This window comes from Oratosquilla oratoria, chromosome 8, assembly GCF_046742065.1.
Source record: "Oratosquilla oratoria isolate Oo_2021 chromosome 8, ASM4674206v1, whole genome shotgun sequence".
Classification (NCBI taxonomy): Eukaryota; Metazoa; Arthropoda; class Malacostraca; order Stomatopoda; family Squillidae; genus Oratosquilla; species Oratosquilla oratoria.
Window position 1 is genome coordinate 76107876 of NC_134784.1, and position 18992 is coordinate 76126867.

Consider the following 18992-nt stretch of genomic DNA (forward strand, 5'->3'; position numbering starts at 1 on the left):
TGTAGTGCTTTATCGAACTTTGATTTAATATAATAATCTACATCGTTAATGTATTTTTATTTAGCCACCTTACTACATGTATAAGATACACAAAATTACACATGTACATGAAAAACATTATTAGTATATATTCAGTCGGGTTGATCAACTTTCATAGAACCCGAAGTTGCTCGAATAAGTATATAAACATGAATAAGATAGTATTAATTAAATAAGTAAAGAAATGAATGAAATAATATGCAACATCTTGGGAAAAATGATTTATTGAAACAATATGCCCATGGAAAATATATTGGAATTAAGTGTGAGTGACTACCTTTTATTTTATAAATAATAATAAATAAATTAATTAATTTATTTGGCAATGAATCAATATACATGAAGTGCAGATAATGACAAGAACACATAGTTCTAAATAATAATTGCAAATTGCCTGGTTCAATTTCACTCAGCCCGTTCCGCTCGACTGAGAGCAATAACATTCATTTTAACTCGAACGTTCTGAGTAAAAAGAATATATATATCATCGCCGAAAGGTCTCCTTGTGGGCCTGCTTTACCACTATAAGCCTAAGCCCAAAGTGAGACGCAGGGATAGTAGCACAGAGCAAAGGCAGACTTCCTGTTCCTGAACTGAAGTACAGTTTGAACTTTTCTATCGTTTGAAATGCTAAGGTAGTACATCTAGAAACATTTGAAGTGGGAAAGTAGTTCAAACTGTACTTCAATACAGCAAGAGGAAGTCTGTCTTTGTCCCCCTGTGCTGCGTCGCCTGTGTCGGCTGCGTCTCAGTTTGCTCTAAGGCTAAGTCATTCCATCGCCCGACCGGCAAGGTTCGATCCAAAAGATCTACTTTCGATTTAAAAAACAAAAATAGCCAAGAACGGGTTTACCAACAGGAATAGACGCACTCGCAGAAACCATAAAGCGAACGCTGAAACTATTCGTTGTATTAACAGAATATTAGATAACTTTATGGACGGGCATGACAGGTGGTAAGACACATGGAACTGTCTAGTGTAGGCCTTATGGTCTCTTGCAGTCTCCTCCATTCATATGTTAATTCCAGGGTTGTTCGTGGACGCGGAGGCGGAGGCGGTTCCTGGTGTCGGCCGGCAAATCCGTGAAGAAGGTGAGACTCGTCAGTTTCTCAATGTCCGCCACGGAGGCCAAGTGGCTCTTCATGTATTCATCCGTGCTCTGTCAAAGTTGATCAAGGAAGATGCAATGAAGTTATGTTCTGTCGCTCAATCACCTCGCTTCTCCTGCTCTTTCTTTCTTATACACAGGCAGGCAGGAAGACAGACAGGTACACACACACACACACACACACACACACACACACACACACACACACACACACACACACACACACACACACACACACACACACACACACACACACACACACACGCACACACAAAGGATTTACAAAAAAAAGTTATGTACATATATATAACAATGATAATGACAATTAAATAAATAAATAGACAAATAGATAAATAAAATTATAATAACATAGATAACAATAAATAAAATAAAGTTAAATAACAAATATGTAAATGGTATATGATAATAAATTAACAGATAAATAATAATAAATGATAATCAGGGAAACAATAATAAAGAGACATTAACCTACATATCAATAAATGATATAAAATAAATGGCAGGCATTACAGCGTTTTGCTTAGGTGTTTATCTAAACGTGTCTTAAAGCTTCGAACTGAACTACATTGCACTGCCTTTGGAGGAAGTTTATTCCACTCATTAACTGCACGGTTGGCGAAGTGTGTGTGTGTGTGTGTGTGTGTGTGTGTGTGTGTGTGTGTGTGTGTGTGTGTGTGTGTGTATACATACATACATACATATATATATATATATATATATATACAGTAAAATCACAATAAACACGTGATTCGCCATATATGTAAAAAACTCAGTTGTTTGCATGTATATATATGTATATATATATATATATATATATATATATATATATATATATATGTATATATATATACACACACACACAGGGTGGGGCAAATCAAATGTTCGAGTTTTGAAAGGCGCGCGAAACGGCTGTGGTGGTGATGGTAAGATGTGTGTGGTCTCGTTGTGACCACCAAACCCTGCCGTTTTCAGTAGCCAGGAAATGTTGAACCGCATCCCCGAACCGTCAACTTTTTTCAGCATTGACGAGGCCCACTTCCACCTTTCTGGAAGCGTGAATAAGCAAAATTGGTGCTATTGGGCTGAAGACAACCCAAGAGAACTTCACCAGAGACCGCTCCATTCCCCTAAAGTTACGGTTTGGTGTGCAGTTTCCAAATTTGGGGGTAATTAGGCCTTATTCTTTGAGGAGGATGGAAGATCTGTCACCGTCAACTCTCAACGTTATCTTGCGATGTTGGAAGACTTTTTTGAACCGAAATTGGAAGAATTAAGTGAGGAAACAAATCTGGGAGACATCTGGTTCCAACAAGATGGAGCAACAGCCCACACTGCTCAAGTTGCAATGGTCAAATTGCGACAGATGTGCCCGGCACTCCTCGTTTCTCGGAGGGGTGATGTCGAGTGGTCCCCACGCTCACCTCATTTGAGCATTTGCGACTTCTTCCTGTGGGGATATCTGAAGGAAGAATTGAAGATGCGAATTCGGGAGGAAATCGCTGCAATACCCCTTGAGTTGTCCCAAAGAGCAACCGAAAACTTCAGACATCGCCTTCAACAGTGCATCGCTACAGATGGCCACCATCTTCCTGATGCCATCTTTAAAAAGTGATCATGCAAACGACATTGTATACTGATTCGAATAAAATAACAAATAATTGTGTATGTATTGTTTTACTTTTCCTAATAGCCTTTCAAAACTCGGGCATTTGATTTGCCCCACCCTGTATATACATACACACACACACACACACACACACACACATATATATATATATATATATATATATATATGTATATATATATATGTGTACGTATACACACATATATATGTATACACACACAGATATATATGTGTATATATATATATATATATATATATATATATATATATATATACATACATATATATTTAAAGTGCATTGTGGTTGGTAAATGTAAATCTGTTCATTGGGACCCATTCAGTGTTGTACAAATACTTTCCCGTATTGTATACTTACCAATTGTACTATCATGGTGGAGATGGGTTGAACACAAAATTCCGTGTAGTTGTATGTAACTCGAGACGAGCATACAAGTATATAAGAAACGTTGCGCTCAACTTATATTTCTCTTGATGGCGCAATCGGTTTAGTCACTATCACTTGTCACGTGCTAGCGGAGGTTCGAGTCCTTGGTTGTACCACGTTTCAATTTCTACATGTATGCCTCCTCAAGCTTCTCAATGTTAATGGCTTAGAATTAAAATGAATTGTGGTCGATTCGATATATATGTATATATATATATATATATATATATATATATATATATATATATATATATATATACACACATACTATATATATATATATATATATATATATATATATTGTCTAAAATACTTATCAATATATATATATATATATATATATATATATATACATATATGAGTGTGTGTATGTGCTGGTGTGCATGTGTGTGTGTTTACGTATGTATGTAGCCTACGTATCTATGCACACTACAGCAGAAAGTTATTCCAATAACCATCCCCAAACAGTAGAAAACACATATATCCGCATTACAACATGGTGACCCAACAACAATTTTCATAAAACGGATATTATTATCTGATAGTGAGCCGAAGATGATATCAAAATTGGTCATGGGCGACTTACCAGACAGTTGTCGACAGGATCGTACTGCGGATAGGCGAAGGCGATGGTGTCGAGTGAGTTGGCGGGGCAGTCGCCAGGTGTCTTCACCGTCGTCCCTGCACACCTTGTCGCCACCACAAACAGGTGTGTGGGCACGAGCAGTGCACGTCTTTGGCTGTTGAATGGAGGAATGGGGAAGGGTATCAGGGCGGAGAAGAAGGCTAGGGTAATTTTGTTTCCTCAACACCACTTTTTTCTTTTATCGTTTCCTTATTTTTTTTTCAGACAGTAAGGCTAACCTAACCTAACCTCGTCGACCACTTTGAAAAATTATCCGAAGGCTGTTCGTCATGGCTACGGTTCCCACTCTCTCTCTCTCTCTCTCTGTTTCTCTCTCTCTCTCTCTCTCTCTCTCTCTCTCTCTCTCTCTACTCTTATATCGGCCAGACTGCAGCTACAACACTCAACACTGCACACCATCACCACAAGACAGTCATCTCCCCCCCCCCCCCATAACCCACATCACCATCAGCCAAAGCAGGCAACTGATATCACGCAAGCTCTCGGTAAGTACTTACCTGTGCGAACTGGCAATATCAGCCTCACCGTCGAAATTGATGTCGAAGGCAGGACCGGTTATGACGTTGAGAGCCCCGGCGTCCCGGAACCAAGTGTCCAGGCGGTTCAGGATGTACTTCAGCTGGGTCCTCATGGAAGGCGTCAGCTGAAGGGCGTTCGAGGAGAGGAAGGCCACGCGGCTCAGGCTCTTGTACTTCGAGAATTCTGCCGAAGTTGAGACAACGAAGATTCTTAAAGAAGAAGAAGAATGTGAGGAGGATACGCCAAAGGACGAGTAGCTGTGACCAAAACTGCCACCTTTGTCCTGTGGCAACACGCCGCCACTGCTGTAGTGTCCCCATATTGCACATAGCTTTATTGTAAATATAATTTTTAATCTTCATCAAATCATTGTATACATCTATTATAATCAATACAGTATATTGTAAATATTATACCACATTCAAGGATGGCCATCGTATTGTGGAATCTATTTGTACATAACATTATTTGCATACTTTGTACAGAACATTAATGTATTCATCGTGTATTATGTATTTCATGGCGGACGGGCAGATCAAGTACAACACAGCGCTCCCAGAGGTCGGACGTCTCTCCACTCCAGCTCTCTCGACAAACGCCCAGGAAGCTTCGCCGGCCGGTGGTGGCGAGGCGATATATCTCCTTTGCTGCTGCCGGTCTGGCACAGGCCGACCTCTTCGGTAGGCGGGTTTACACCAAGACACACACACATATTTCCCAAGCCACGTAATTCTCTGTATTCAGAGTAGTGCTTGAAAGAAAAGAGGCACACGCACACTTGCTCGCTGGCTTAGCAGAGGCCCAACCCAACTCTCACTCAGAACCCTCATCTGCTCGCAGGCTGATCGACGGAGAGGAATTGGGACGCCTCTCTGTCCAACCGGCCCGCAACCTAACGCTGGCCTCTTCGCTGACGCTGGCGAGCGAGTTTACACTTCTGACATTTACACGCATTTCCCAATCACGTAATTCTCTGCTTTCAGAGTTGTGATTGGAAGGAGAGAGATAATACAACACCCGCCCGCCTGCTCCCCCTTGCACCGCCACTGAATCCACTCTACAAGAATCTCAAACCCAACCTGGGGAAAAGCAGGCTACTCAGGCCCCACCTGTGGCACACCTCTCACGAACATATCCACGACACACGCACAAACATCTACACTTACTTTTTCTTCGACTAAAATTCGCTTCCTTTCTAACTTTCTCTTATACTACATCTTCTCATTTCAGTTTACCTCCCACTAAAGATTTTTCCGTTTTTCCACCTTTCTCTACTACTACGCCTCCTACCATTTGAAAAGAAAATGAGAAAAACTGTGGAAGCTGCACATATCGCCACCAACAAGAACAACAACGACAGAGACGGATTTAAATGCCTCTCGAAAGCAGCAAGTGTCCTAATAATTAAATCGTTAGCCAAAGGGAAAACATGACCCTTCCGCTCATACCTTGGCGGGTTCCCTCTCGCTACGAATATAAGAATTGTGATCCGTCTGTAATGCTGTAGTCCTCTGAAGAAGGCCAAGTTGGTCGCAACGTTAGGGCAATAAACTTTATTCCCTACACATCTTCGTTTGCCCTTCCCCACCCACATTCTCTCTCTCATATATATATATATATATATATACATATATATATATATATATATATATATATATTGTAACGTAATATTAGATATTACGTCATATGTGTAATTATGTTATAGAATTGTGTTCCTTTGTATTACATAACTATGTTCATATTTCTTGTCTATGTATGTATTGTAACAATGTTAAGCAGTAACGCCCGTCCACTATATGTAATCTTGCCTACGTGCGGAGAGAGGTGCGCACTCTTGTAGAACAAACAGACAAGCGAAATCCTGAATAGTTCGGAGCGCATAGATTTGACAGTTACTAAATAAGTAGATTGTTCAAGCGAGTAGAGGGTCTTAAAACTACCCATGTTGACGCGTGTTAACTTACCCTCCTCCCCCTCTTTCACTCTCCCGCACACTCACCCGGAAGTATCCCGCTTCCGGTCCAATGGTATATAAGCGGTGGAATTCGCTCACTCGTCGTCATTTTCTCGCATATCTTATCTCTTGATACAAACTGGAAGTTTAGACTCATGAGACGATTGGTGTGAAGTGATCACCCTTTTTGCCTACATTACGTGTCTGATATACATTGCATTACTTTACTTATATTTGTACTTATTACTTATTCTGATGCATGTTCCTGATCTCTTTGTACTTAGATAGTACCATATTGTATACTTATCTTGTGTTTCTTATTTGAACGATAAATTTCCATATTCTTATAATCGTGTAACGGTCCCATTGACCCTACTGCCCATTCTCTTTTGTGTTGATTGCCTGTAAATATTTTCCATATTAATAATTTCGTTTACTAGTTTTATCGCTAGTTTAATATTCCTTTCCTGGAGTCTTCTTTGTTACCTTTACTTCTAGTCTTACGAATTATCTAGGCCCTGACCAGATAGTTCAGTCCTACAGTGGCTTCTAGAAGTGAGCTGGTTCTTAAGCACTTAGACGTTATACGTAACGTCTCTTCACTAACCAGCCAGCCCGTAACAATATGTATATGTATATGTATATGTATATGTATGTATATATATAATATACATATGTATATGTACACACACACACACACACACACACACACACACACACACACACACACACACACACACACACACACACACACACACACACACATATATATATATATATATATATATATATATATATATATATATATATATATATATATATATATATATATTATCATTATCATTTATCATGATATTTCCCTAATTTACGTCTGTCCTAACCTGGAGGGAATAACGGGTGCATGGCGACGTGCTCGCGGGCGCTTTTCTCGTCGAAGTTCTTGCAGGGCTGCGCCTCCTCAAGGCTGAGCCGGACGTCGCTCGTCCAAGGTTCGATGTTCGAACTCTCGACCTGACCGAAGAGGGAGTAGCTGGTCCAGAGGGCCTGTTTCAGGGTGCGCGAGTAGGCTGCCGAAGAGGGAGATAAGGTTTTGTTATTAGTCTGTTGTGGTGTAGTTTCTGGTCTCTTACACACACACACACACACACACACACACACACACACACACACACACACACACACACACACACACACACACACACACACACACACACACACCACACACACACAACGCGCACACACATTGAAAGATGTAAAGAGCCCAACAAACACACAAGCCATTACAGCCCTGAGCAAACACGCCCATAGTCTCTGCTCCACCTTTCCCTAACTCTCACTCGAGTCTTCTTCCACCACTCTGTCCCTCTTCCTCTCAACCTTCTCTTTCAAGGTTGGGGTCGGTGTTGAGGGGGCGGTTTTTTTTGTTGTCAGAGTGGACAACCTAGTTCTCAAGGTTCTTTTTTATGTTCAATTTCCAGGACCATTATTTTTTTTTTTTTGAAGGGTGGGTGCGGGGTTATTCAGATTTACATATCGCAACACAATGAACTGCTTTTATGAATCAGCATGCTGGTTATACACACACACACACACACACACATACACACACACACACACACACACACACACACACACACACACACACACACACACACACACACACACACACATATATATATATATATATATAAATATATATATATACGCACACACACACACACACACACACACACACACACACGCACACGAAAAATATTGGAGTTGGGGGCCATATCTCCCCAAGGAAATTATGCCCTTCATGTCTTTACTTATGAAGACCTGGTTTCTGCGCATAAATCCTAGATACAGCCTTAGCGTTTGTCTAAGTCCAGAAATCGATTTCCCCCTTTCTTCATTTTCTTCCTCCCATTCTCCTACCCTCCCTCCCTCCCTCCCATTCGGATAATCCAACAGACGACCTAACCTGTGAAATGATCCAAATGTGGGAGGATCACGTATTCCTGATCAAAGTCCGCGGTGTAGGGGGCACCCCAGGGCATGTGTTGGGAGCTCTTCTCCGAGTACATGGCGTTGGCCTCCCGTAAGGAACCCAGCCAATCCCACTGGGCTTCCAAGTCCCCGGGGCAGTCGCTGTCGGAGTACCGGACGGCTGGAGTTGCGCCCTCAGGAACGGGGAGTATTTTGCTGGTGGGTGGCGGGGGCTGCAGCAGGAGTGAACTTTTAGTAAGGTGAGACAAAAAAAAAAGAGTGGGGGAATAAAGTGAAAGATAATGAAAGTGTCTGAAGCCATGGAGAGAGAGAGAGAGAGAGAGAGAGAGAGAGAGAGAGAGAGAGAGAGAGAGAGAGAGAGAGAGAGAGAGAGAGAGAGAGAGAGAGGGTTGAGAGAGGGGGAAGAAACAAAGGTTAATTCCTGAAGCTGGGGAAAGGACCTGTTTGGAAAGTATTCTGGTCTTGTATGAAGAAGATCGTTCAGTCGCAGCCTGAAACACCTTGTATTTCAAGTTCTTGTAGTTTTGTGTGTGTGTGTTGTTATGTGTGTTCATGTGTTTGTGTGTGTGTATGTGTGTGTATGTGAGTGTGTGAATATACGAATACATTCTTTATTTCACATACAGCATACAGCCCTTCCCTGACACATAACACATTTTTTAGTAACTCACCCAAATCCTTGAACTTGGAGAAGGTGGGTTTGAAAGCAGATGGTTCAAGCTCCCTTCAGTGCCATCGTTCACAGCTGGTGTGACACCTGTCAGATGGCAGAGGAGGTTGTACAGCTCGACGTTCCCGAAGTAGTCCACCACTTCGCCTCTCTTGAAGGCCGGGCCGTACCCCACAAAGAGTTCCTGTGAAAAAAAAAAAAACGCGAATTTTAAAAACTCGCGATTTGCGAATAACGAGAGAGGGTTGACAGTCAAGATCATGTTATTTTATTTCATTCTATTGTCATTCAAATTTGTTTCTTGTTTGCTCGTTTCTTCTTTACTTTATGTTATTTATCTACTTGCTTATTGATTGATTGGTTGATCTATTTATTTATTTATTTGATTTATTTACTAATTAATCTATTTGTTTATTGATTTTGTTGTCCTTTTTTGTACTCACGCCGTCCGTCCACACATCCCTTGACTTCACCACCTTTCCTTCGGCAGCTGGGGCCTTTGCGGAAGTCCCAACGGAGACCTCTGTTCCGGGGGACACCTCAAACAGAAGCTTTTCGAAGCGCTTCTGAGAACCGACATGGTATCGCAGAGGTGCGCTTTCGCGCAGGTGCAGGCGTAGGTCAGGTCGACTACAGCGCAGTTGCTCAATGACTTCATAGGCGACGCCTAAAGGAGAAAGGGAGAGCAGGTTAACAGGAAGTCGTTCAAGGCATCTTTAGTTGACATAAACTTCGAGCTGCCACTGTCGGCAACGCGTCGTGCGATTTGACGTCATCGGTAGTGCCCTCGCCTTCCAATCGCCATAAAAAGTGGACAAATTTGAAAAATAAATGACTACCAGAGATACTTCATCAAAAAATATGTTGAAAAAAAGATAGGAACAGGATTACTTTTGCTTTGGGTGAAATTATTAAGGATTCCTTTCTAAATAAGTCAAAATCGGTCTTGCATTCGAATCAAATAAACTTGGGAGGAACCCAAATGGAACATACATACATAGTTAAATCATCTAATTGCCCAAACACTTTTGACAGCTCTTATCCAAATTGACCTGAATTGATGTGCCCAAACAACTTAAATCTCCCCTTGGAAAAGAAAAAAAAAAAAAATGAACAAATAAATAAACAAACAAATAAAGAATACAAACCATTTCTTTGAAAAGAAATTCTTTTGTAAATTCTAATATATTTTTAGGAAAAAAGACCTATTAGCCCTTTCTTTGGGAAAGATTAATATATATATATATACATATATATACATATATATATACATATATATATATATATATACATATATATATATACATATATATACATATATATAAACAGATAATTTCTATGGCTGTCACGTGCAGGACTCGAACCTACCGCCCAGAGGCCATGAGGCTACTGCGCAGCGCTTTAATCTTCTCGGCTACTGAGGCTAGACAAGTCTGTGACCTCAAAACCTCACTGGTTCCCGAGATTAGGAAAGATCACTCTCTACGACCCCTTTTCCTTTTTCACCAGAGACCCGAGCCCGCTCGTAGGAGGGGGTAAAGACTGGATTAAATCCCTTTCACGCTTCGCCATTGTAACCATGTGAGAAATTCACTAGTGGACAGCGACCTCAATAAACATGGTTACAATGGCGAAGCGTGAAAGGGATTTGTTCCGGTCTTTACCCTCTCCTACGAGCGGGGTCGGGTCTCTGGTGAAAAAGAAAAAGGGGGTGCAGAGAGTGATCTTTCCTAATCTCGGGAACCAGTATGGTTTCGAGGTCAGAGACTTTTCTAGCCTCAGTAGCCGAGAGGGTTAAAGCGCTACACAGTAACCTTATGGCCTCTGGGCGGTAGGTTCGAGTCCTGCTCGTGACGGCCATAAAATTATCTGATTGATGTCGTTGTCCAATAGCGAATCTCACGCACATACACACACACACACACACACACACACACACACACACACACACACATATATATATATATATATATATATATATATATATATATATATATTGTATTTGTACAACACTGAATGGGTCCTAGTGCACAGATTAGTATATATATATATACATATATATATATATATATATATATATATATACATATATATATATATATATTGTATTTGTACAACACTGAATGGGTCCTAGTGCACAGATTAGAATTTATTTATCAACCACAATTGATAAATGTGTGTGTGTATATATATATATACATATAATATATTATATATACATATAATATATATACATATAATATATATATATATATATATTTTTTTTTTTTTTGCAGAAACCACCGGGAAATTGAAAAAACAGATACCGAACGTTTTCGTCTATTTAGACATTTTCAAAGGTACAAAAAAGCAATACAGAAAGAAACAATAAATACATAAGAAGACAAGGATACTCGGAGAGGTCCCATGTTACATTTTATCACACACAATTTTGTCAATAATAAAATTGTCCAATTTAAATAAACCCAAACTCAAGTTCATGTTATTTCCAAAATTTCTTTTTATAAAACAAGATTCAATAATATTTCTTTCTATAATATTATTACAAGAAGTAATTATTTTAGAATTTCCCCAGTCAATATTATGACCATAATCCCTTTGGTGGACAAATAATCCACTGGACACTTGCCCCGTTCTAATACTATATTTATGTTGGCCTATTCTTTTTTCTAAGCCTTTGCCTGTTTGGCCTATATAAATAAAATCACAATTTTTACATGGTATATTATAAATACATCCATCTTTACTTCTTGGGGTAATTTTTAATTAACAGACTCTTAATGTTGTTATTATTTTTGAATACTATCTGGATACCAAATTTTTAAAAAATGCTAGGAAGATGGATTAAATTTTCGTGGTACGGAATTGTTAGCATATTTTTATAATTAAATGGTTTGACCTGCGACGTATTAAGAAAACATTTCCTAGCTTTGGTTTTTGTTTTATCAATAAGATGTTTTGGATATTTTAAATTTTCTCCAATGTCATAGATGAATTGTATTTCTTGATCCAAGAACTCAGGGGAACAAATTCTATAAGCTCTCAGGAACATTGAAGAAAAAACTGACAGCTTGGATTTTTGACTGTGATACGAGTAAAAATGAATGTACGAGAGGACATTGGTCGGCTTCCTGTAAACGTCAAATTTAAAGTATCTTCCACATCGGTAAATATTTACATCTAAAAATGGTAACATATTATTTTCTTCAACCTCTACTGTGAATATAATGGAATGCATCAAATTATTTAAATCTAACAAAAAAGTATCCAAATTTTGACCATTAGGCCAAATGCATAATATGTCGTCAACATACCTGTACCAAACTGCATTAATTGGAAGAATGTTTGGTAATAACTCTCTTTCAAAAAACTCCATATACAAATTGCTAAGAATTGGAGACAGACAGTTCCCCATGGCCATACCAAATGTTTGAGTATAAAAGTTTCCATTAAATTCAAACTTAGAGTCTATTACACATACAATTCATCTATGACATTGGAGAAAATTTAAAATATCCAAAACATCTTATTGATAAAACAAAAACCAAAGCTAGGAAATGTTTTCTTAATACGTCGCAGGTCAAACCATTTAATTATAAAAATATGCTAACAATTCCGTACCACGAAAATTTAATCCATCTTCCTAGCATTTTTTAAAAATTTGGTATCCAGATAGTATTCAAAAATAATAACAACATTAAGAGTCTGTTAATTAAAAATTCCCCAAGAAGTAAAGAAGGATGTATTTATAATATACCATGTAAAAATTGTGATTTTATTTATATAGGCCAAACAGGCAAAGGCTTAGAAAAAAGAATAGGCCAACATAAATATAGTATTAGAACGGGGCAAGTGTCCAGTGGATTATTTGTCCACCAAAGGGATTATGGTCATAATATTGACTGGGGAAATTCTAAAATAATTACTTCTTGTAATAATATTATAGAAAGAAATATTATTGAATCTTGTTTTATAAAAAGAAATTTTGGAAATAACATGAACTTGAGTTTGGGTTTATTTAAATTGGACAATTTTATTATTGACAAAATTGTGTGTGATAAAATGTAACATGGGACCTCTCCGAGTATCCTTGTCTTCTTATGTATTTATTGTTTCTTTCTGTATTGCTTTTTTGTACCTTTGAAAATGTCTAAATAGACGAAAACGTTCGGTATCTGTTTTTTCAATTTCCCGGTGGTTTCTGCAAAAATATTTTATCACGTGTGTTTTGTGATTTCTTTGTATATATATATATATATATATATATATATGTGTGTGTGTGTGTGTATATATTCAAAATAACCACAGGAGAAAGGAAACTTGTAGACAGTAAGTACTTTCGTATATTACATCTGAAGATGTAATATACGATAGTATTTACTGTCTACAAGTTTCCTTTCTCTTGTGGTTATTTTGCATTTTCCTATCACGGTAATGTGATTGCTTTCATTTATTTCTGTACATATATATATATATATATATATATATATATATATATGTATGTATATATATATATATATATATATATATATATATATATATATATATGTATGGGAGGAGGAGGGTCGAACGGGTAAGCCCCTATGGTACTCACCGAGGCTATTCCTCAGGGGCTTCATCCTGGCGAAGGAGCCCTCGACAATGACCTCGGCCTTGTCCAGGATATCCTGCGCATGGCTGTCGAGGACGAAGGTTTCTTGCTGTTTCATCGCGATCCCGAAGGCCTTCGTCGATCCCCTGCCCCGAAAGTCGGCCACCACAAGAATGTTCACACAGGGCAGGAGTCCCAGATCGATCAAGCCCTTCAAGAGCTTCCCGATGAGGCAGTCCTTAGTCTTGAAGTCGTTCTCCTCCGGATTCTGTTTGATGGGGGCGATGAGGGGTAGAGAATACAAAAGAAAAAGAGAGGTGTGCGTGCACGCTTGTTTGCGTTGGTCTGACTTAGATTGTAACATGGTCTTCTGGCCCCAACTCCCTTTTTTCCCTCTCTCTCTCTCTCTCTCTCTCTCTCTCTCCATCCCCCCTCTCTTCCTCACTCTCTTTTTAAGTTTATGTATTTATATCGGGTGTTAGTTTTAGTGGTTGGCTATTGGATAGGATGGATTTCAGCTTCGCCTTTAATTTCTGAAGCTGAGGTGGATATTGCGGATGGGAGAGATTGATGTTCTTTGTGAGGGGATTTGTGAGGAAGGGGTGGAATGGGTGGAGATGGGTGCCTGTCTTGGCCAACCACCTCACTTATAAGGGGTAAGAGGCCCTTGGTTTATGGATAGTTATTATTATTACTATTGTAATTATCATTATCATTATCATTATTATTTTCATTATTTTCATTATCATTACCAGACTGCTGTTGCTACTCATACCACATTATGGGTAGCCACGGCGAAAAGTCGATACGTGTGGTTGTGATTATGGGCTTCCTGAGATTGCCATCTCCTGCACCCCCCCCCCCACCACCAACACCACTATCACCACCACCACCACCACCACTATCACCACCACCACCACCACCACCACTATCACCACCACCACCACCACCACTATCACCACCACCACCACCACCACCACCACTATCACCACCACCACCACCACCACCACGCGCCATTCCCGGAGGACATACGTCACAGTTGTTAGTTGTTTGTGAGTGAGAGGGACGGCATTATCATACTGGGCTATATTTCCTCCGACTGCAGATATGCAGCCTGCAGCTCCCGGGAAGGAGTCTAGATATGCTGGAAGAAAATAAATACCAAATGGCATATCAAATGGCATTCTATGCATTTTTGTCGAGAAAAGAAAATAGTTTGCCATATTGACTTTACAACGGAAAAAAGTTCTGGGAGTGGGCGATACCGCCGATTAATCGGAGGTTGGAAATAAAAATATCCCAGTATGATAACCCTTTAGGCGTAGGCACCACTTGGTGAGATACCTATTGATTTAAGAAGGAAATAGGCAAGAACTGGTTTACTAATAGGGTGGTTAACGAATGGAATAGATTTAGTAACCGTGTAGTGAATGCTGAAACAATTGGTTGTCTTAAGAGACGATTAGATAAATTTATGGGTAGGGATAACAGGTGGTAAGGGACATGGAACTGCCTAGTGCAGGTCTTATGGTCCCTTGCAGTCTTCTTCCTTCTTATGTTCTGTTTTGGAATCCCATTTTGGTATGGAAAAGGCTGCAGTACCTTGAAACGAGAGTCATAGTAGGTTTGTAAATCCTAACCCTGTCTTTGTTATTCTATCATATCTTTTCTCTCCCTCACCAGCAAGCATGCAACATTATGCATTATTGAAAAAAAGGTTTCATCCGACCTAGTTATGAACCAAAAGGTCTCCTGTCGGCATGCTCCGCCTTTGTAATCCTTTGTAAGTGGAGGAAGTGGACGAGGACGGGAGAATCTATAATGCTTTAACGTTTCGACCCATAGGGACATTGTTCACAAAGCTAGCAACTCAAGGAGAACAGGGAGAAGATATACACAGTCCCTGTTTTACCTGGGTCGTTAGCTTTGTGATCAAGTCCCTATGGGTCGAAACTATAAAGCATTAAAATTCTCCCTTTAATCCTCGTCTACTTCCTCCACCTTCAGTCTCGTTAGTATTATATGTATACCTGCATTGCCGTAGTATTATTGCGACATTCCTGTCAAAATAATTCTAGTGATAGTGTTAATGCAATTGTTGCGAGTTCACCATGCAATCTTGTACCAACAGTGTCTTCAAGAGAGCTCTATCAATATTATTCATGGAACATTGCTTCAGGTACACCAGATATTACTACTGCTACACTACATAAGAATATAAGATTGGAGGAGATTGCAAGAGACCATAAGGCCTACACTAGGCAGTTCCATGTCCCTTATCACCTGTCATCCCTATCCATAAAGTTGTCTAATCTTTAAACAACCAATTCTATTCCATTTATTAACCACTCTATTGGTAAACCAGTCTTGGTTATTTCATTCTTAAACCTAAATTTGTCCAATTCAGTTCTATTACTACGAATCCTATCCTGCTGTCATAATAAGACGACCTTGCCTACATCACCCCTGTTAAACCCCTTGACCCATTTGAATACCTCTATTAGATCACCCCGCACTCTTCGTCTTTCGGGAGAGTGTAAATTAAGGCGCCTAAGCCTGTGTTCATAAGACAATTTTCTAAACCCTTGTATCAGCTGAGAGTTCTGGTAATACTATCCATGCAGCATAATACTCATGTTGATAAGATATTCTTTGGTCATCTGGGTTCCCCTCACCTCCTGCCAAGTGTTTAGGCTCAGGGCGATTAGATGAGGGCGTTCCGCTGCGGGGGAACCTGCCCACTCAATAACCTGATCGACGCGCATCTCAAGTGGGACGTTGTCACTGACGAGTTGACTCAACTGTGGAGTCTGGGTTCCAACATCGACCCCGGTCCATGAAGATACTGCGACACGTTTCCCCTGTAGGAGATGTAGAAGATAAACATCTTTCACGATTCATGAGCACTGCGGGTAGACAAGTTTCAAACAAAGGTAATATATGTATTATACTAATACAGTCCCCACAATGACAGGCTGTTCATAACATTTGATGTACAAAAAGTTACAAACCTCACTGGAATAGGTCATTTACACACAAGAGCATGTAAACCCCGATTATAAATATATATATATATATATATATATATATATATATATATATACATATATATATATATATATATATATATACATATATATATATATATATATATATATATATATATATATATATATATATTTCCATCCCAGCTGAAGAAAAGATAAAAAAAAAAAAAAAATCTGTTCCACGTTAAACTATGACGAAATACTTCCGCAATTCTTAGCGATCAGCTACACAGAATGTCAGCGGTTATCAAGTTTAACAAGAATTGTATTAGAGAAGATTACCCCAAGAGTATTTTCTTCTGTAAATAACAACCAGCGTGTGTACCCTGGGGGACATTATTGAACCGAAGAGATGGAATCATAGAAATGGTAAAGGAGAGATTTAAAGAAGGCAGTAGAAATGAGGGATAGTATTAGGATACTTGAAGTATCATTATTCTTTTTATAGAAAAGAGTACAGAAGAATATATATATATATATATGTATATATATATATATATATATATATGTGTGTGTGTGTGTGTGTGTGTGTGTGTGTGTGTGTGTGTGTGTGTGTGTGTGTGTGTGTGTGTGTGAGTGAGTGAGTGTGTTACTCATAGGAAGAATTTATATTGTTAATTCAATCTGAGAATTAAAAAAAAAGTGTGATGTTCTAAAAATTATGGAAATCATAGAAAGATCGATATAACACAACCCCTGCGGGACTGCTCGGCCAGACAGTCTACGGAACGACAAAAACAAAACAACAACACTCCTACGGACCAAAGTCATACATTATTCTCTTATTACTGGAAACTAACTTCCACTCAAAAACAAACAAACAGATTGATAGAAAGGTAAATATACAAACAAACAAATAAATAAATGAATATATAGATTAAATCAAACTAAATAGATAAACAAAGAAAGCTGATAACTTTTATATTTTATTCTCCCTCCAGTCATCTACAACTTACATCTTTCCTTGCCCAAACACCTCCTCTACTTCGTTAGGACCCCACCCTCACCTGCTTCTCCAGGGTCGTCCAGATGGGCTCCCCTCCCCACCAGGAGCTGTTCCGGGATTCCGGGGTGCCCTCCTCGAAGGGCTCTAGCTGGCGGGGATCCCAGAAAACGGTGGAGATGATCCCGTGGTTGGAGGGGTACAAGCCCTGCAGGGAGAGAACAAGGGGGTCGGTGATGCTCTCTGTACCTGTGGGGGCTCGAGTAGTCGACATGAATTTGGGATTTGGGTACACAAACACACGCGCGCACACACACACACACGCAAACACACACACACGCGCGCGCGCGCGCGCACACACATATATAGGGGATGGTTTAGGATTTTAGTGGGTCAAATACATGAAGCTATATAAAGTAAAATTAAGATACTTTTCAGTGCACTGTCACGGAAAATCGAATGAAATTATTGTTCAATTAAAGTTTTCATCAAATGCGCCTAGAAATATAACATTCTCTTCTTCCCATTAATTAATCAATTTCCTTCAGCGCGTATGCATTAACTTCCTCTAGAAAGAAAAAATATATATAATAATAAAACGTCGTCCATGCAAAACTGGGATCAGTCTGGGGCTGTAACTGTCCAGGATTGGCGTACTGGTTCATCTTAAAAAAAAAAAAAAAAAAAAAAATCAATATGATATGAAGTGAATTTTTAAAGTAATATTAAATGAAATAAAAATAGATAAATAGACAAGAAATAAGTAAATAAGCATACAAACAAATAGATAAGAAATAAATAAATTAATAACAAAATAAATATAAAAATACATCTACACACACACACACACACACACACAGACACACACACACACACACACACACACACACACACACACACATATATATATATATATATATATATGTATATATATACATATATATATGTGTGTCTATATATATATATATATATTTATATATATATATATGTGTGTGTGTGTGTGTCTATATAAATATATATATATATAAATATATATATATATATATATATATATAAAGTATATATTTATTTATTTACTTAAAGTTGCTAACAAACAAACATGTACACCTTTACGGAGGTATACAAACAAGGCCTGGGGCACTTACTGTGACGACGGTGTAGTGGTTAGGGAATGTGACAGACGGGTAGCTGGGAATCATCCTGGGGGTGACCACACCTCCACTGAGCAGGGCTTCCAGGTTGGGCGCCTTGCCGCCCCTCAGGGCCTCAGAGGAGAAGCTGTCCAACGAAAGAAGCAGCTGGTGGAGAGGGAGGAGCACCGAATCAAATTTAGGTAACAATGGCAATTTTTATTCTATTTGTTGTTGTTGTTGTTAATAGTGTATATTTCAACAA

General features: G+C 39.0%; 1 protein-coding gene across 1 annotated transcript in view; it reads right to left on the bottom strand.

Moving 5' to 3' along the window:
* Positions 1-210: 210 nt before the first annotated feature.
* LOC143027503 (ectonucleotide pyrophosphatase/phosphodiesterase family member 1-like) overlaps positions 211-18992 on the bottom strand; it is a 28452-nt gene continuing 9670 nt past the window's right edge. The window contains exons 3-13 of the mRNA XM_076188791.1: positions 18743-18895; positions 17662-17805; positions 16283-16468; positions 13611-13875; positions 9460-9683; positions 9018-9200; positions 8321-8558; positions 7239-7424; positions 4382-4586; positions 3825-3978; positions 211-1199 (exon numbers count right to left, since the gene is read on the bottom strand). Of these exons, the coding sequence (XP_076044906.1) occupies positions 1059-1199; positions 3825-3978; positions 4382-4586; positions 7239-7424; positions 8321-8558; positions 9018-9200; positions 9460-9683; positions 13611-13875; positions 16283-16468; positions 17662-17805; positions 18743-18895 (2079 nt within the window). The 3' untranslated portion in view covers positions 211-1058. The remainder of the gene's footprint in view (positions 1200-3824; positions 3979-4381; positions 4587-7238; positions 7425-8320; positions 8559-9017; positions 9201-9459; positions 9684-13610; positions 13876-16282; positions 16469-17661; positions 17806-18742; positions 18896-18992) is intronic.